The 21,713-nt window shown below is 39.5% G+C and overlaps 1 protein-coding gene across 1 annotated transcript in view; it reads left to right on the plus strand.

The window, feature by feature from the left end:
• The window catches only part of LOC117212653, a 487,915-nt gene extending 469,008 nt beyond the window's left edge, over positions 1-18,907 (plus strand). Inside the window, exons 2-4 of the mRNA XM_033457607.1 lie at positions 17,927-18,411; positions 18,645-18,698; positions 18,782-18,907. Of these exons, the coding sequence (XP_033313498.1) occupies positions 17,927-18,411; positions 18,645-18,698; positions 18,782-18,907 (665 nt within the window). The remainder of the gene's footprint in view (positions 1-17,926; positions 18,412-18,644; positions 18,699-18,781) is intronic.
• Positions 18,908-21,713: the final 2,806 nt, after the last annotated feature.

Here is a 21,713-nt window from a genome sequence, read left to right on the forward strand (position 1 = left end):
TGAGAAAAAAAGATGGAAATTCGTTTAAGAGATCGATGGTTAATCGTCCGATTTTGTTGAAGATAGTTGTCAGTGAATTTTGATTATCAGAGCGTGGATTATGGTTTCTACGTTCATCGGGAATTCAAAGGAGAAGAAATATATGAAATGTGCGAAGTGAAGCACTTGTTGCAATATCTAGGTCTGTTGTTTTCTTTTCTTCGTGTTTCTTTCGTTTCTTTATGTTCGTAGGAATATGAATCCGAGTGCAATAATAAATATTAAGCGTAACTGAGAAGCAGACGTCTTTTTGGTATTTTTAATTGCAATTTTTAATACATCTACTGTACTCGCGTCTACCTTGTACTCATGTCATACATGTATGTATACATATGTATTATGAATTTCGTTTCTTTATGTTCGTAAGAATATGAATCTAAATACAATAATATTAAGCGTAACTGAGAAACAGACATTTTTTAAATATTTTTAATTACAAGTTTTAATATATTTACTGTACTCGCGTCTACTTTGTACTCATGTCATACATGTATGTATACATATGTATTATGAATTTCGTTTCTTTATGTTCGTAAGAATATGAACCTAAGTACAATAATGAATATTAAGAGTAACTGAGAAACAGACGTTTTCTTGGTATTTTTAATTGCAATTTTTAATACATCTACTGTACTTGCGTCTACCTTGTACTCATGTCATACATGTATGTATACATATGTATTATGAATTTCGTTTCTTTATGTTCGTAAGAATATGAATCTAAATATAATAATATTAAGCGTAACTGAGAAACAGACATTTTTTAAATATTTTTAATTGCAATTTTTAATATATCTACTGTACTCGCGTCTACTTTGTACTCATGTCATACAAGTATTAGGTTGTCCGGGAAGTGTCTTACTTTTTGAACGTGTTTTTTACAACAGTGCACCTTCGTACAAACGTGAAACCAAGTCTGTGAAATGTCTTGGTGTTTATCTCAACATAACAAAATCGATCGTACGTAATTCGACAAAATAATATAAAACAAAGAAACCTTGTGCGTCTATTATTTCCTCGTAAAACGAAAGAAACTTTTCCAACAACCTAATACGTATACATATGTATTATGTGTATATATATTGATTCAAATCTGACGCTAAGACGCACATAGTGAACAAAGAATACAAACCATTCAAGTATATATCATTTAAAAAATGTTTTACAGAATACATTGATACGTGTATTTTATTCTAATAAACGATTTACGAATAAATAGAAATGATTCGATGAAAACTATTACTTTTTATCGATCTTAACGTAAAGAAGTAATATATTTACAGACGAAACGATTACAGGCTTTACTACGTAGCAAAGAAATATTATTACAGGAAAACTGTATTGAAATATTAAAGTTTCATTCGAACAAATACTATGGTAAATTTGGGAAATCGAGAGGGAGGAATTCTTTGAGGGTAGGAACAAAGTGTTTCGGTACAAGCACGGTTAACCTGTGCTCTCCGCGAGCAAAAGAATACTACTTTTAAATGTCCATTGGTCGATAGCTACGGTTATGAATTAAACATACGTATAGCCACACGGACTTGAAGCTTGAACCAAATTTAATACTGCTCTGATCTCTGCAAGTCAGATCAGTATCGAAAACTGAACATCCAATCGAGCCTTCTATACATTTTTTTTTAATCCTGACTTTTTCTTTCACACGCCAAAACTAGTTTGAAAGACTTCAATCTGCCATGGAACCCAAATAAATAAATTTTTTTAATCCCGACTTTTTCTTTCACATGCCAGCACTAGTTTGAAAGACTTCAATCTGCTATAGATGCCAAACAAATAAAATACAGGATTAAAATACACAAATATTGATTTCAAGAGGATAACGAATTTAAGCAGAGAGATGTGACAAACGAGAAGCTTGAGAACCTACAGATAAAATATAAAAGACATTTCTGTAAATATTGCAAAATAATCCAAACAAATTCCAACGGATTTTAATAGTTTGAAGTACATTTCTACGCTCTTTTCGTGATCACAGGCTACAAATCGATATCCACGCCTACTCAACGTTTTATAGCCATCGATAATAATTAAGCAACTGAGAAACTGGTACAAAAGGCACGATCTTTGTGCGAAGTTACGATTTAATCGAAAGATCGATATGTTTTGAAACATTAAAGCACATTGATATACGCGTTCACAAAATAGAAACACTTGCCTTATTTATCTCTTAAATCTCAACTTATTATCTCAACTGATATTTCCCCTGTATGTGATTGGAAGTCATTTAAATGACAACCTGGATGCTCACAAGCGAATATCAAAAATATTCTCTTCAAGACTTCAATACTCTCTGAGAAAACATAGTTTCTCAAAATATTCTCATCGCTAATCACATTTGCGATTGTGATCACATTTGATGCGACAACGAAACTCGCTACGATAAAATGAAGACGCGTCGAATCCAACGCTTATCGATGCAAACACTAAACAACCATCGCCACGAAAATTGCTCGCGAAGCCTAAGACAACGATCGACAATTAACCCCTTAACCTACCATTTACGTTCGAGAATTTTAGGCCGAAAACGTAAACAAGCTATTATACAGGGTGATACAAGCGGAAAGGGGGTGATTCTAGGCGAAAAAAGAAGTCGAAAATATAGAATAAAAATTGTTCGTTCGAGGCTTTGTTTTCGAGAAAATCGACTTTGAATTTTCGCTCGGTACGCGTGCACTTTATCGCGTCTCGTTATAACGGATCTCACTGTAGATCGTTGTCTCGATTGACGTTATTTTTTTAAATTTTTAAATTTTTATTCTATATTTTCGACTTCTTTTTTCGCGTAGAATCACCCCCTTTCCGCTTGTACCACCAGTTACCAACCACCCTGTATATTATACTTGACCCGATCATCGTACTACGGGCTATGCCCGTAATATTTACGTTTGGTCCGGTCGTCTACTACGGGCTATGCCCGTAGTTGTAAGTTAAGGGGTTAACGATGGCGATAGGGAACAAAAGGTAATGCCATTTTAATTTCCAATTAAAAAAACCAACGAATATTAAAAAGTGAACCTATAAATACGATTCTGCCTTTTTACCAATTAATTATCCGACTCGTGGCCTAGTAGCAATTAACGTGACACGAAAATCGTTAGGAAATTCCTATCCATCAGACCACGAGAAATAAGAGAAAATGATAAAAAGCGCCAATTTAAACGTTTACGAGCGGACTAGATCGAGCGGTGTCCAGATGGAGAAAAACTATTAACGCGAGTGTTAGGTACGTGTCAGATTGAAACGAGTCGCGGAACAACGGGGTAGAAAGCGCGCGATTGGCGGAAAAACAATACGTGACGGAAATCCACGGTCGGTTCGTACGGTTTGGTCAGCACATTGTGAGCCGTGTGTTGTATTAACACGCGCTCCGCTCCAAAAGCCAGGAAGGAAAGCGAGGATACGTGTGACAAAAGTTGCACGCGTGTGACATGGCGCTGGCTAACGTAATTTAGCCAACACGTGACCGAGCACGCGGAAAAAGAGTGATGCTTGTAAGAGAGTTACGAGAGAGAGAGAGAGAAAATTCGCCAACGCTTTTTCCATGTTCCGCCGGCGGATAGGATTAAACGGTCAGAATGAATTTATTGAATGGCTTTGATGACGTCAATTAAAATTCCGCGGAGACACAAAGACGAGATTGCAGGGTCATAGAGGCGACCGAGGTGACCCTACACCTGGTCTGGAAATTCCATTTCTTTTTTTCACGCTTGTGTGTTCAGCTTGTTTCGAACATGATGTGCAGCTTGTTAGCTATCGGACCCTGCTGCCTCTCCACGCGATCTTTCGTTTGAGAAAACGATAAATAAAGTGGAATTTCAATGGGCAAGTAAATTCACTTTCGAACAAAATTAAAACGCTTCACCGTGCGCTGGCGGACAAAAGATAGTTTAAAAGGTAAACGTCGACGCAAAAAATCGCCGCGATTTTATAAAACGAAATTGTAATCGACGTGGGCAAGGAATAGATGTAGTGGTACTCCGAACGAGATTAATCGTCATCGATGTAGGGAAAAGAAAAGTGTAGTAAAAGAAAAATTACTCTACATATTCATAAGGAAGACTTCTGGACAAATATAAATAAATACTGGCCATTGAAAATAAATTGAAATAAAATCTGTGTTTCGATCGTTCCTCTCGATTATCAACGACCCGACCAGTTCCAAGCGATTACCGGCCAACGTTTCCTTGTTATTCGGTTTTTTGTTCTCTGGCCAGCTGCATCGTAAAAATCGTCGGGCTGGCGAAACGGAGAAACGAAGAGACGAGGTACATAGCAGACAGGAAACGGATGAATCGAGACCAGGATATTAGAATATCGTTTTCGCTGATTTATTGTTGCGGCCGGTAAAAAGAATTCATGCATATTCGGCTCGCCATTATCTTAAATTCAATCCCGTTTCCAGGAGGTTAAGCGTGAAAATTGCGTATGCAAATACGTTTATAAATTCTCTGAGCGGAGGAGGGATGAAGAGGGAAGAAAAGAGAGGGAGAGAGAGAGGGAGAGAGAGAGAGAGAGAGGGAGGAAGGGCTTGAACAAACCACTCTAAAATCCTGTTTCTCCATGTTCCGGAAAATTACGTCGAGTCTTTGTATGTTTCAATCACGACGACGGCTAGATGCGAGACGTACGATCGCGATTTCTATTATAAATTTCGCGGATAATCGAAGAGGATAAGTATCGGGTTTCGATATTCGCGATCCTCGCTGAAAATTATCGGAGCTCGTGCTATTGTGTAGACGAAAGAAATTAACGAGCTATGTGCAAGATTGTGCGAACAATTTCGCGATGAAAATACGGCCAAGAACTTGGATTTAGGTCAAAGATTTCCGTCTGGCGACCGTGTCAAAAAGCTTCTATCTTTATTTGTTTTTTTATTATTATTATTATTATTTTAATAGAAGAATTCGTTCGTCGATCGCTTGTTCTTTTTTACTTGAAAAGAAGAAATCTCTATGATATTCGTAAATTTTGCAGCATTAAACGAATGAAGCTGTTACTCGGAAAAGAGCAATCGATGAAACGATACTTTTTACAATGCTCTCTTTCGCTTCTGCTAGAAATATAAATCATAGATATGGATAAATGTCAATAATACATGTAGCAATATAAATTAGTATATCATATTTGTGTTGAAAGAATTAAGATACATCTACCTGATAGTAGTTAAAGGCTGACAGGTTAAAAGATTTTATTCCAAGTAAATTTATTTGTGTCACTTAGAGTACAGAAATAACAAAATAACTGCTTATAGTTGAAACGATAAAATAACACGTGTTGAAGTCTCAAAAAAAAAAAAAAAGTAAAAAGAGACAGATATTGAAAACATCAAGGTTAAAACGTTAACTACGCGAAGGGTAAACTGCTTTGTCATTAGATTCTCTCGAACATTTGTACAGGTCTTTTAACTACTTTTCACGTGATCGGCCGATCTTTTTCTTTGCACCGTGAAATATCCTTTTTACCTCTGTCACGCTTCCTCGATCGTTGACAAAATGTCGAGCGTCAAATATCGCGTAACGCAAAAAGATTCACTTACAAGCGTACGATAGTGGTTTTTGTACAAGCCGTGCTCGAAAAATAGCTCGGTTTCTACGCCAGGCAGGTTTTCTCGCCGAAGTACCCTGAACGTTTTGCATGAAAAATATCCTTCTTCTCGATGTACACGTGTAGATCCCGCAGAGCGATAGCTTTGAAGCGAAAGAAATAAAAGAAAAAGCCGTGCAAAAGGGGCGAGCTTTGCAGTTCGGAATAGTTCGCTCGTGTGCATATTTTTATCGGCTGGCAAAAAAATACAGCTATCGTCGTCTTTACGTGCCAAATGACTTCGAGACTTCGTTTTCGACACGTTCTTACGTGTACCGCGAACTTATAAACTTCAATTTCAAATATCGTTGCCAGCGCGAAGTCTGACATTTTCACGAAACCGGCTAAATCGAGCTTCTAAAACTTGTTTCAACTCTTATAGCTGCTACCCGTATTGTAATTTGCTGTAATTAACTGGGAATTTTCATTGTAAATTAACTCGTTGTGTACTCACAGGAAACGAACATTGTCACCTTTGTATGTGCGTGCAGGGTGGTATTCAGCAACAGTTGGTCGCAAGTTTAAAGGCAGCTTCTACGAGATAAAATAAGATAGAAACGAAGAATACAAAAATTCCCTTCGAATCTAGTTATCGATATTGACAAATTTAGCAGAAAAACTTCGGCGTAACGTGCAAACGGTAAGCGGAAAAGTTGATCTTTAAATAAATGGATGGATTAAGAGGAACATTTTTATCGAATACGCCTGAGAATCCTCGACTCTTGAAAAATATTACTTGAGAACACAGTGCGTCAGGAGATTAAGGAACTGCGAAATTAAGAAACTCGGACAAACTACGGCACTGAAGAGTTTTCGTTTCGACAGAAGGCGAAAGTTAAACACAATTTATAATTCTGTTCGGATCGAGACGACTGTCAAACATAGTAGTCCGGCGATGTAATTACTAAAATAATACGATCTAAGGTTCTAAAGAAGATTATCGTCTCCGAATGTATTCTTCGAAGACAAGAGTACAAAAAATCTTGAGGAAAAATATATTATTCCGTAAAAATTAAGATAAAAACAGATATTAATCTTGTAGTCCATCTAACGCAATAATTTCTGTTATTTCTCGTGTCACGTTAAAACAAATAAAGTACAATAAAGTGAAAAAAAATGATCAAGGTAGGACACACAAGAGGATCGATTAAACATTACAAAAATTGTTAAACCGCGTTAATATAAATATGAACCATTTATTTTCATTTATTTTTATTAATCGTCGAATGTAATCGCAGAATCGAATCGAATCGAATCGACCGAAGCTGTGATTGGTGCGAACAATTGGTAGTTGTTTAATTAAAAATTGCCACCCCCTCGAATATTCCGTGCGTATTCGGTCCAGATACGACGAATGCGAAAGTTTTTAATAGAATCGCGATCGTTTCGGCCGCGTATATTCGTAAATTAAAATGCTTTACGGGCATTTGCGATGCAAATATCTCAACGATCTGCAATTCATCGTACTATTTTTTCCCATTCGCTTACGTTAATATGTATGTACAATAAAGTGGCTGTGTGTTCGCGGATTCAACAGATTCAAGTGGCTTTCGCTCGTCCTCTGCAAGTACGGTTTCTCACGCGACCATCCGGACCCGGTCAATTAATACCGCCTGGCAAATACCGCCCTTCCAATCTCCATTAAGTGACAAAAAATTATAATAATCGATTCTCCACTGCACGCAATTAAGAATTTCAAATTGCCGATTTCAGGAAATACGAGTCGAATTATCTCGAAAGATAAACGTGCAAATCGTTTCGAACGTAATTGCGCGTTAAAACACAACGAAATAATTGTATTTAACACGACGATTAATTTTTGTAAACGATCTATGGTCTAAGTCGTTGGTAAATTACCGTCGAAATTTGCTTAGGCCAAGATCACGCATCTTTCGTTCAAACAAAGCACGTTACCAGGAAGCTGAAATTTGTTAAACACTAACTTTACGCATCTTACGTTAAATCTGGTGTTAAAAACGAAGAAACTTGTTAAAAGAAAACTCATCGAACTACGAAACGCGAGATTCCGCGGTGTTAATACACCGTACTTGGACCAAGTGAAACCTGAATAACTGCATAATGAGCAAGTGGAGTGTACACGTCGTTAGTTTTTCGCGAGGAATCTATTATGCAAATTTTCGTACGTACACGCCTCTATATAATATGATACTTTGCGTTTCAAAAACCATTAATAGCAGCGTACAACGAGAACCACTCAAGACTAAAAATCAATACAGAAAATACAGTGAATTGAATACATTTTCACCACGGAAACCAAACTGTAACACATTTTCCACGTGTCCTCGTTGCTTCATTTAAACATCGCTCGGTATCTCGCTTCGTTTAGTTATTCGTCGACGACGAAAAAATTGTCGACGGTATAAAGAACTTTACATTGGCGTACCTAGCGACTCGGATCTTTTAATGATTCCACGTTGCCTGCATTTTCATCGCATCTAACGATTCGCAAACCTTTACAAATCGCTTAAGAATCCGCTACCACTTGACACCGTAAACTCGCCAGAATTACACGTTGCATAGAACAGCGACGAAACAGAAAATATCGAGGATACCGCGTTACAGTACGCGTTCCAAGGCACAGACAGTGCCTTTGCAGAGGCTTAGTTACTTCCGTGGCTTTTATTATTACCGAGTTCGCCTCTAACGACCCGCAATCACGCCTCCTTCTAATCATTCAAAGTTCTGAGAAATAACGCGTTTCCTACTTACGTATTCGCAGTTTCTAGACGTTCGAGACCCGTGCAACTGCGAAGCCTCTCTAATCGCACGGTTCTCTGTTCTACCTACCCTCATCTTCGTCTATTAACGTTTCCCCCGTAACGTTACATACAATTGCAAACAAGCAACAATAATACGGTTTGATACAACGAGAACGTCCACTACCAACGATCAGTGCCAGACGTCGCAAGTTTCTCAGCTTCTTCAACCATCATCTCCGAGTAATTTTCGGTCTATGCAACTATTGTTTGAAGCATTTAGTTACCGTAACTGCGCCAAGTCTACGCGAGAAACACATTTGCGGTTAATCATCTCTGGCAAAGAACTTTGGGGTCGCGCTTCTAGTACGTGGTAACTTGTTTCCAAGTTAAGATTTTCAAGATACGTGAAAAAGGATTACAGTGTCAACCATACTAATGTATAAATTAATACGACTGACTAAAATGGCAACCAGATTTGAATTATTTTTTTCCAGATATGTCCAGCTACTCTCAAATAAATAGTTAATTCACAACTGTCGTCACTACGATTCTGTCACGTAGGAGACACGAGAAATCACGAAACCGATAGATCGACGGTGATCTTGTGGCAACAACCATACCCAAATCCACGTCATTCCATACTACCTGACAGTGAACCGCCAGGCTTTGACCTGATCTTTGCAAAGTCAGCATAATACCGCCATTTGGAAAAATGATTCCACAAGAAGCGCTAAACGCGCATGCAAACTATGTTATATTGATAAAAGACGTCGAACGGACCGATCAAAGACACGAGAGAATTTAAAGAAAACAACGACTTATCGTGCAAATTGTCCCGACCAACCTCAGCTTTTTGTACAGAACGCTTTAAAGTTTTACATTCTAAATAATTTTCTTAATAAACCATTTTCCGTATTACTTTTATAACAATTCGATAGTTTTATTACTTCCTGTGGAATATCTTTTCAAATACTTACGACGATCCTTCGCAAGTAGGCAAATAAGCATCCCACGACTAGGGTGACACGGCTCGATCGGAAACTTTGCTGTCGTCCGAATACGGGTGACACGACAGTCAACGTGTTAATATTGTCTTATTGAAATTTTATCGATTGACCTGTGGCGGATCGGTACCAACAGGGCGCCGACAGGTCGAGGCATCAACGCGGTCGTAACACCTCCCGGGCGATCCGCGGGTACCAACCGCCAACGCCAGAGGGCTACTACGACGACAACGAGTCTGTCTGTCTCGCTAGCGGTCGAATATACGCTGTAACGATACAAATACCGCACCTAGCGAGACTCCCTCTACGTCCAAGGCAGGGACTACCGGGCACAGCCTTACTGACGAGTCCGCCGGTAGTCCCGGGACGAAACGCGAATTCTCTTTTCACAGCAACTACAGCAGCTGGCAGCAACTACACTTCCTACAGATCAAACTATACAGCATTGATCTAAAAATTGAAATAAAAGGAAACAGAATAGGAACAAAAAAGATACGCGAGAGCAACCGATCAGAATGCACCGACGATGATTGCACAATTTACTTCAAGCACGTCACGGTCCAACGATGTTAACTCACCGGTGCATCTTTCGGCGGCGTATTCTCCAATTGCGTAGACAGTTTCCAGTAGATCGCGATCGCGATACCGTCCTCAATTATGATAAATTGCGTATAATTATGTCGAGGGCCGGCACGCTTCACGGGGAGAGCGGGGACGGAGCAACTTGGGGGCAGTTTATCTGGCTGATAAAAGGGTAGACGAAGGAAGGTAGACACGGGAATGAACGATTTGCATGCTACCGACTTAATCAACACCCACACCTTATGAACGATCCTTTACCACCATCTACCGAGTAAGGTCTCTTCGAGCTGGCTTATCGCGATACGAAAAATGGTCGAATGTCATGCTCGCCAATATTTCCCTTGGCCAGGCAGCCTGGTTGTACCGAGACAATAATCTCGAGCTTGCATCACGTTTTTAAACGAAACGCTCGGATGTTTAGCAACCGACGCTAAAGACTTTCGACAGATTTGTTGCTAGGTCGAGCTACGAGAATCCAGCGTTCGGAACTCTAACGACGTCCCGGCCGGAAGAGCTGTCAGAGCGCACAGCAATTCCACATGAAAGCTGGCAATTTTGTAGAAACGTATGGAAGCTGTATTGTCGGCGATCATCTTCCCTTTCGCAGTATGCGCTTGGTACTTTTAACCTCGCTTTTATTATCGCCTCCTCGGCTGATTAAATAAAGTTAGAAGTGTGTCACGGCTAATCTAGTGTAGCACACAAAATTATACATATCTCAATAATGTTAATGCCTAGATCGTTCGCGAAAGCTGAAAGCTCGAAACTGAAACAAGATATTCTGATACTACGTGTTAAAGACATGATCTCGCTGCATTAAAAAATCTGTATTTTACAAATAGCTGAGTCAATTAAATGTACGAGGAGACTGGATATTTGAATAAACAGCCTTTGACACGATTATAACTGCTAAAGCTACAAGAATTAATACGAGCGACCGAAGCGAGACGAGCTAAGTGAATCGAATGTTTCGTTAACGAGGCAACCAGCGTATGATAACGACACCTAACGATCCGAAACTGCTATAGAACGGCAAGACGATTTCGTCGTCAAGCGAAAGGAGAATGGTCCATAAAGTAGCGACACGTTCCTCGAACGCGGCAAACATTACATTAAACGATCGTTAAGCAATTTCGTGGTGGTGATTGCGTAGCCGATAGTTGGTCCGATTGTGGGAATAATTTGCCAAGGAGAAAGTAGGCGCCGAGACCGTAAACCAGCGCTGTTAATGTCCCCTCTCGGTGGTGGAGATCAGAAATTACACGGGCAGGTTCGCGTTCAAGTTTCGAATGCGTCTACTTTCGAGATCGGCGAGAAGATCGTCACGGATTTCCAAGTTGTCCTTGTACGAGCGAAACGGCTGCTTTTCATGCGATCACGAGAAGGGTGGTAACCAGTGATAGGATCAAGTTCGATATGTCCTTATAAATCCAAATCAAATCCGATAGCCAAGGTTCACGTCACAGGATTCGAACACTGGTCGTAACGTATAATAATGTGGTTCGTTCGTTGTATCACATTTGTCAAATATTCTGAATATTCTGAATAATAGAAAATTCTCAATGCGAGAATTGATTGTAAATTTTAATAAACAAAAAAACACACACTCTCTCTCTCTCTCTCTTTTCTCTCTTCCCCAGCACTCTTACGATTCTTAGTTTACGCCTTAAATTTACAACTTATACTATCCCGAGAAAACTCGAACTTGAATATATGATAGACCAAGCGTATACCCCCTTTTTTTGATACTACACAAATAATCGTTGCTTCACGATACGTAGTGAACAATTACGACGATGGTATGTGAAAAATAAACAAGTAAAAATGATTTTAAGAGAACGGAGAATTTCTGCTAAGATGCTCATCAAATTTCAAACTTATTCGATCGATGTTCCACTCTACTTGAGCGTATTTTCTTCGTTTCCTAAAGTACTGCTTCCTTTTTTCGAAATGCTTATAAAGAGTTGTATAGAATCGAGTCAGCCAATGTTAACCTACTTACGAGCGTACTTGAGCTTGTCACTAATGGTAACTGGTAAATAGAGCAGAAGAGAACTCGTTTGTCAGAATGTAGCCTGTGAAAAGTGACTTATACCTCATCTCTTGGTCAGCCAAGGCTGCATTAGCGATTACGTGCTCGCCACGGCTGCGTGTTTAAGCGACTCCCTTGTTTCTTTATCACGTTCACGTGTCAGTATGTAATGTCATTGCGACGCAATATGTATGCGACGATTTATCATTCCGCAAAAATGAAATGTTACACGTAATTCAGGGTCGTTAACTCTCCCTTCTTATTTGCACTCGGTGCGCTAGCTGCCGAGAAAATCGCTCGTTCCCCGGCTTAATGCCACCAGACGTTACTAGCCGGGCCGTGCCTCGTTCGTGGAACACCTTGATACGAATGATGATGTTGGAAAACGTTACCACCAAACGCGGTTAAAATGGAATCGAAATAACGTAGGCGAGGAAGTTCTTTGGAAATGGGCTCCGTTTGATGGATCATGCCAGTTCTCTGCTAATGCTTCGTGTACTCTGTTCTTAGTCTGTTGTTGCAGTTTGCGCTGTTGTAATCTGACATTAATGGGAGCACAATCGCGAAATCGGATTGTGTTTATATTTTACATCTGACATTTTCTTACGCGATACCAGTTGAATTCTCAGTTAGCGTGTACTTGTGCAGACGCTTACGAGTCGTGTTACGATTGACTTATTTCTCAATGTAACTGTTTCCTCTCATGGCACGTATTACGTAGAAAACGAACCTTCATATTATCCATCAAGCCATTTTTTTCATTCCTTGCTTCTGTATTATCTTACTACTACGTTTAGTTTATTTACAATGAGTAGATTAAACAGACGTTGATTAAACAGGAAACGATGGCTCTTTAACGTGAACTAATCGCAATAGCGTACTATAATTTAAACAACTAAATAGTTAATTTGCAACTCTCGTCACCACGGATCCAACGCTCTCTTTCTCTCTCACGCGGACCACGCTCTCTCGACAACGCAGTTCGCACTCTCCGGTTTCTCCACTGACACTAACTGTTAATTCGTCTTTCTCCCTTAGCATCCCTTTGTCTTTTGTCTCAACCCCACCACGCACGTGTTCCGCAACCGCTCGTGACCAGGGCCACGCAGGCCTTTTCCATGAAACTACTCGATCGAAGGACCGGCGACACAGTGATGGGCCTGTCGGCACTTCGGCTTTCTCGCGACATTGTTTATAGTTCGCCCGATATCTCTTAGACCTTTCGTCCACGATATTACACTTCTGAATAGTATTTCCTATTATTCGTGCTCTAATGGATCCAAATAAATAAATTACAAACCCGTTTCTTCCCATCCTTTAACGCTCATCGTCTTTCCCGGTTACGAGAATAAATGAGTTGCATTCACAGACAACGACACCTTACAAACTTTAAAGTCGAAAAATAAAGCACGCGTGAAAGAAACGAAGTGGACTGAGGAAAAAGGGGGTTATCGTTAGTCAAACTGAACTCGATGAAACGATGAATCTGCCAGGACCGGTTTACAATGCGACGGGATGCGGGTGAATTTTTTCTCGGCTTTCCATTTAAGCGACTTAACGATTTATGCATCGTGGACGCTCCAACAGCCTCGAAACACGAGGCTGTATACTCTTCTCATCAACCGTCCAACGTTGTAATCCCGTTCCTTTGTTATCCTTGAAATTGTTTCTGTATTATCGGCCGAACAAACATCCAACGCTGCTCTATTATCATTGTTATTATCATCGCGCTATAACATCGACATCGATGAAATGCGGCAACCAAGAGGGACCGCGCTCTTGTCTCGCGCGGTAAACGCGCACAAATTGAATTCTTCCTCAACGAGCAACGCCTGTAGTTACAACACCCTTTTCATGCTTCGTTCTCGCGCTTTTGTCGATTCAAATGCGTCACGAGCTCGAGCTTTCAACATTTTCCATCTAAAATAGTTTTCCATCTAGGAATTTCTTTCTCCTTAAATATTTTCGAAATTCGGTGATTCCCTGCTGCTGTTCTTCGTTGTAGAATATACGCCATAGCGATTTATATCAGTTATTGAGGTTAGGTCTGTTTCGATAGAGATATCGATGAAACGTTTGATCATAGATCGACTTTTTTAACTTGTAGAATACAAAATAGTACGATAATAATTATATGTACGATAATAGTACGATAATAAAATATAGATTTTATTATTCTTATTCTGTTCAACGAGATATTGCCTCGACATAACCTCAATTCCGAACTACGAACTCTGTCGATTCTTAACTCTCGTTTTTAACTGTTTTGCCTATCTGTACATTTCCTTTTTCAGTTTCTCTGAAAGAAATTTGAGCGCTTCTACCAAAAAACCGCGATCTACAACGAAGTGGCATATAATGTTCGTATAATTTCAGCACTCGAACCAAATTCTCACTTTTCACGTTTCCAAGATTTTTGAAGCTAACGATGTAATATCGAGATTTTTCTTTTGTACCGTATATTATTAATTTCCATCATCTTTATAGCCTTGTATTTGTATAATTTCAATTAGTACATCCTATTGCATATTATTCATAACAACGAGACATCGATCTCCATTAACCCCCTGTTTTTAACGATAAAATTCCCAACAATTTCAACGGGATCGCGTCCATCGAAAGTCGTTAGTCTGATTAAACCAACGAAAGATAGAACAGGCGATTGCCCGGAAGCTATGAATGAAATTTCGGGTTGGAGACAAACAGCTTGGATATATGGGACGTGAGGATGAGTGGTCTATGACAGTGGTCGGAACTAGTTCAAAGACACTAATTTGTAATGCACACGGCCGGACACTCTTCAACTTCTGATGACCTTCCCCGGCAAGTTACCGTGATGCATGTCGGCGTCGTTGAGAAACTCTCCGCTACGGATACGTAGATTTCCACCGTGTTGTCTTGTTTGCAACGGCCCTTGTACCTTTCACTGGAAAATGTAGCTCCGGTCCTTTGAAACCGCCCGGCCAGCCAGGCCCTTAATCAAAGTTGACAAAGTTACCGGCGTTCCTTCCGCGGTACTTGAGGATTTATTTGTAAACGTGGCATCAAACAGAAATTACGAACGGTTTGGAGGAAAACCTGTGGCCGGCAGTTCCTTCCACCAACCCTTTGTAACGCGCGGAACTGATTTCACCCATGCGGACAATTAACGAGGACAATTAGCAATCCACTGCGACGAACTCGAGAATATCGACAAAACTTGCGCAGCTACTTCGACTACAACAAATATTTATGATAAACGGCAGGAAGATTCTCTCCTGCGTCTTTCATTTGCGTGCTTCCAAATATCATTCATTCGCTACGAAACAAGGGTCCATTACGATCAGCGAGCAGGAAACAATTGCGTTGCCTCTTACGATGTTCGTGGAACCGATTATGCAGCGGATGAAATTGTTTACCGACAATAGGTGTATTTAAACGCTTAATAACGATAACAGGTAAACGAGTTGGCGATATAAAGTTTAATTAAATACATATTTACCGAACCAAGTTCCTATCTCTTAGCTGAAGCTTGACGTTAAATACTAGCTCTAGTACTCAGTGCGTTAGTATTTTATTCAGTCTCCCATTGTTACCTCCCATCCCATCGTCTTTGCCTTTTCAGTTCATCTCGAATGCCCTCGCTGCGTCCGAAAAATTCCCCACCAGTTACATTTCTCCAGCATTGTGCTACCCTGACAAGCTTAGAATAGGAATTCAAGGCGGTGAATGGGGAAAAGCCGAAAGGCACGATCACGCACAATTGCAACGATGGGCGCTGAACGTTTCCACGTAGTTTCGCGGTCGGCTAACTTCTGTCGGCACAGCGTACGGATATCTTGTCGGTAGGTAAGTTGGCGGCCGTGGCCCAGCGAAAAGTGAAAATTTTCGCGCGATCCTGACACCAGCGCCCATAAATTTCCGCAAGAACTCTCGTCGTGGACAAAGCGGCGTGCTTCTCCGCTGCCGGGAACTTTCCAACTGGTGAAAAAGTGAGACACGCGGGACAGCGTTTACGCGTGGCAAGAAAGGTACCGGGCTGGAGAGGGAAAAAAGTCAGGGAACCGGTGATGAAAGAAGCCATTTTTTCTGCTAGATAGGCGAACTGTTCCTTCCGCAAAATGATATTTCATAATTATCGCCGTCCATTCTTCTGTTTTTCTTCTTACTGTACTTGTAATTGTTGCGGTTGCACAATACGATATGAGCAACGTGTCTTTTTTATATCTTCGATAAGATTGATATAATAATTGAAACGTACATAAGCCGTTGTAATTTTAAACTGTAAAATTTTTAATATCGTCGCAGGTGCTTTAATCGACGGAAAATGTAGTTGGTGCGTTACTTAAAAAAAATATCAGCATTATGGAGGCGGTTTAATGGCCAATTAAAATAGTTTCTGGCACGTTGGAGGGCTTGCAAAGTTTCTTCTTCGAATATTAAAAATTTCAGTTTTCCCAACTCTCGATAATAAAATCATTAACTGTTAATAACAGAATATATAATTATAAAAATCTGAATAATAATAATAATCGTGAAAAATAATATTTTCGCACGGTTATGACGCTAATAAAATTTTTAAATGCTTCCTATATAACGTATTCGTGAAAATGGCTTTCTGCAAGTTGCCAAATACTTTTCTTTTGCCACTCTATTTAAATTACATTGCGAGTGCGTTGAATACACGATAACGTATTTGCGAATTGTCACGTGAATTATTGATTATACGAAGCACGCAACTATCCGAGTCCATGACGCGGCACGATTTTTCGAAAACGAAGAAAACAATGAACGAATAAAACATATGCGTCGAAACTGATTTGATTTTCCAGCGTGCAGCGCTCATGAATTTCAAAACATTTTCAAACTTGGTGCCGGCTCGCATAGAAAAGTGGATTGCATCAGACCGTACGAAATTCGTCGCAGTGTACTCAAGGCAACGCTGCTCCACGATGAATAATTACGCAATCATCTCGTTGCAACAATATCGCAATAACGTTCTCCGTAACAGTTAAACAGTAATTTCCGTTTCGCGTCATTTGTTATGCAACATGTCCTAGCCAACGCAATGCATACATTCATTTGCGCAATAATTGCTGAAACATCAACGACACGTTTGGGACAGAAGATGCGACGAATCTAGAATTCCATCCTCGAAAATCCCAAACAATCGTATCACCTTCGAATATCGTGTTTCTGGGTTCGAGACATCGATAAATCGATTACGTATTTAGCTTTTTCAACGCCGAATTCCTTTTCAGCCTGCGAGAAACATATTTTTTCAGACGAGCTTGTAAAGACGAAGATGTTTGTTTGATCTACGAGTTCTACGAAACCCACGTATCCTCGGTGATACGAAAATTAAGAACAGTATTTTATCTTTACTGTCTGGATGTTTATGCAAATTCATGTTTTTACGAAGAAAACTAAAGCGGTAGAACCTACGTTAACAATTCTACAAATTGGAAACTACACAAGAGCGATGGTGTCATAAACATAATTTTCTAAATGTACCTTAGAATTTACCATCGTTTGTATCAATTTCTTGGCACGAGTGAAACGAAAAGATTAAGAAGAAGCGAAAACAGATCGGTTCGACGCCTGAGAAGTTGAAACGTTATAACGAGTGTACTATACTTGGCACATATATTTTCTATATTTTTACGCATACCATAAATCTGTACACCTTTAAATTCCCTATAAACTATAAAAATATAACTTGGCAACTTTGAAATCTGAAAATCTTTCAACCGCGAAAAATCAAACCTGAAGCCTGCCCTTGTCGATCACTGGCGGAGAGAGCACCAGCTCTCGCCACGTTTCTCCGCCCATAGTACAGCGAATCGGTCCTCGAGAAAACGAGGAAATAGCATAGGGAAAGAATCGCCAAGCCTTTCTTCGTCCTTCCGACGATCTCTCTTGGCAGAATTTTTTTTCTTAACGATGATCTTTTTACGATTTTTCAGAATGCTGGCAACTCGTGATAAAAAGCGTGAACGTACCGGCGACGGTGAAGGCCGACGACACCGATTACGTGATCCTAGACTGTGACTACGATCTCGAGAACACGCCGAGCAAGGGATTAGTCGTGAAATGGTTCTTCAACACCAACGAAGTGGCTTACCAATGGATATACGGCAGGGAACCTTTGGCTGGAGATACCGCGCGGAAGTACATCGACCTGCAGTACAAAGCCAGCGACGATCCGTACACCAAGTACCGAGCCATGAAATTGAATAAGCCCGGTATCGATCTTACCGGCGAGTACACGTGCGTCATATTCACTTACGCGGACGAGCAGTCTGCAAGCGGCTCCATGGTTGTGTATTGTAAGTATCCCGCTATTTACGGCCAACCGCCATTGATTTACGATCCTTTATGTCGATTTATGCTGGATAGAATGCCAGGCCAATTATCCTTCTACCGGTATGGTTCCGCGATTTTCTTCTTTTTCCTCTCTCTCTCTCTCTCTCTTTTTATCTTCTCTTTTTTAACCTACCATTCACCGTAGCTTACTTCTTTATTCCTCTATTCGATTGCAAACGCGTGTCGCGTCAACGATGAATATCACGATCTCGATTTCTCACTGCCAACAGACGTTGCTTCGCGCCAACGTTACGATAATCGCTCTAATTGTTGGTATTTATTCAGTAACAGATATAATGTAAGAGTTAAACCTATTAGTTACCCGATTACTTGACACGACGGATCAGATGCACCTTCGATAGATGCACCTTGGTATGTTACAATACATCGCGATCTTAAGATACCCACAGTTAAAGAAGAAATATCCAAATTCAGTAACAGATATAATATAACAGTTAACAACCACCAAAACCCATCAGTTACTTGACACGACGGATCAGATCCGCAGACTAAAAACACAATGGCCTTTAGATTTAAGCATTAGATTCAACTATAATCAAACATACTATACACTCTTATAGTGCAAGTTACAGTACCACGCCAAAATAATTTACTTTTAATTGTCAATGAGAATTAATCGTAAAAATTCTATCAAATAAAAAAAAATCAGTAATAGATATAACATAAGAATTAACAACCACCAAAACTCACTAGTTACCCAATTACTTGACACGACGGATCAGATCCGCAGACTAAAAACACAATGCCCTTTAGATTTAAGCATTAGATTCAACTACAATCAAACATACTATACATTCTTATAATCCAAGTTACAGTACCACGCCAAAATAATTTACTTTTAATTGTCAATGAGAATTGATCGTAAAAATTCTGTCAAATAAAAAAAAATCAGTAATAGATATAACATAAGAATTAACAACCACCAAAACTCACTAGTTACCCAATTACTTGACTCGACGGATCAGATCCGCAGACTAAAAACACAATGGCCTTTAGATTTAAGCATTAGATTCAACTATAATCAAACATACTATACACTCTTATAATCCAAGTTACAGTACCACGCCAAAATAATTTACTTTTAATTGTCAATGAGAATTGATCGTAAAAATTCTATCAAATAAAAAAAAAAGAAAATTTTTGGTATTCCACATTGGTATTATCTTAGTATCTTAGCACGTTGGTATCTAGTTATAGCGCGAACAAGATTGCGAAATATTTCCTGTGACACGCGCTGTATATTTATAGAAGATTTGCAGAAGAATTGCAGAAGATCGCAATATTGGCTTGATTTCGTAAAGATTAAACTAGATTTAAATTCTCTTCGCGTGTAATCGGCACACTCAACCACACCGTCAAATATTCAATTCTAGATGATAATATCGACGTCAACAACGCAGATCGAAACGTCAGATTTCAGCTGAGATTATTAATATAATCCACGGATTTATCGATATTTCTTTCTTTTTTTTCTTTTTTGTATCGAATATGAAATCGGGATAGTGTCGAGTCAGGCGGTAGTTTCGCTCCTCATCCTCCACCATCATTCTCCCGGAAGGATCGATTGTTCCTCGAGGAACCGTTTAAAATGCTTCAAAGAGGAATCGAGCTGATCGGTCAGGTTTCTTCGGCGAGAAGAATATTATCAGCAAAGAACGATGTAATTTCCCTTTTGCCTGTTGTCGTTCCAAGAAGAGGATAATTTTCGGCATAATTTAGGACGCAATGGCGACAGAAAAGAATCGATGACACAGATTCCGATATCCGTTTCGCCGAGAATATCGTCCAGTCAATATCAGCTATCAAAAAGTATCGCTCGAAAAATGGTGTGACGTAAGACACGATAAGACGACAGTCTGTTAAAAAGTTTCCGGAGATGAGGAAATATAATGTCTCATAACGGACATGAGGTAATTCGAGGGAATATGATCCGTTAAAAAAATTGATTAGAAACTTTTCGAATAATAATTTAGTAACTAATAACATATAAAAGATAGTATTCTATAATATTTCGCTATCGCATAACAAATATCCCTTTTCAGAAGATATTTGGAAACATTCGATTCGAATTAATTTCGTTCGTGTATTTGAGGTGGTTGGTGAAGGTGCCCACAAGAAATACTCTTGATGTTCAACAAAAAGGTTTATTAAACTATCAACAGTCAACAATTTACTATCAAAACTATCAAAACTAACTATCAAAATTCTCGAACGCAAATCGTAGGTTAAGGGGTTAAAGTTCATGAAACTTTAGTCTATTAATTCCGTTATTCGCTTAATAACATTCTTGGAGCTACTACGTTTTAGATACTACTGTGATTTAATACAGTGATTAAAAATACACCCAAAGCCTAGCCGGGGGCGACCGAAATCACCCTGAAAGTATAATCCAATTTTCGGAGCGCGCAATTTTTCAGTAACGGCTTAGCGTCGGCTATCGATGTGGCAAGATTTTTTCTCTTTCTTTTTTCTCCCGTTTTCCCCCCCCCCCCCTTTTTTTTTTTAAATCCTATTGACGCTATTGGAATTCTGTTTTCGCGCGCATTAAATAAAACAAGAATATAAAGAGGAGCGAAACGAAAGAAATGTAAAAATGGGACAACAGAAACGAGAGACGCGACGCTATTGCTCTCACGACATTGACTTCGAAACTCTGATTGTACACTCGCCGTGAAAAGATATATACAATATATATACAGTAGGAGACAAAAATACGTGGACAGATAATGGAAATAGGTGCAGGTGTTTACGCAAACGTATAAATATTAATTTCAATTATTTACTATTTTATTTTTTATTTATTATTGCTTAGTCCGTGCCTTTCGGCTTTGGACGAGCTTTCGGCTTTACATCTCGTTTACCTATTTCGCTTCTTGTATATCTACCTCTCCTCTTATCCATTCTATTATATCGCACTCCCTTAATTATTCTGTCTCTAAAACCATGGCAACTTTTGGGCTTTTGCCTCCTTCCTGTGCTTCCTTATTGCCGTCCCTCCCCGTCTTGTATTGCCCTTTTCTTCTCTATTATTGTCTTTAGTTCTGTCAGTCTTTCTCCAGTCTCGTTTAGTATTTCAGTTATTTACTAAATAAAACTACAAAGACACGTAAGAAATAAAATTGAAGTATATGACACTGCACGATACTAGTTCGGTTATAGTTCATCGATACCCACTTCCACCACCTGTCCAATTATTTTTGTCACCGACTGTAAACGAACGTGTTAAGATATCGCGTGTTGCTTTGTGACGCATGATAAGTACGCAATATTTGTCAAGTCATGTAGCATTTTTACACGCCCCGCGTAGTTTGACGTGACGTCCCGCGAGCTAGAGTGATGTCGCGTGAAATAATTCTTGAAATTGCA

Source organism: Bombus bifarius, unplaced genomic scaffold, assembly GCF_011952205.1.
Source record: "Bombus bifarius isolate JDL3187 unplaced genomic scaffold, Bbif_JDL3187 scf7180000007970, whole genome shotgun sequence".
Classification (NCBI taxonomy): Eukaryota; Metazoa; Arthropoda; class Insecta; order Hymenoptera; family Apidae; genus Bombus; species Bombus bifarius.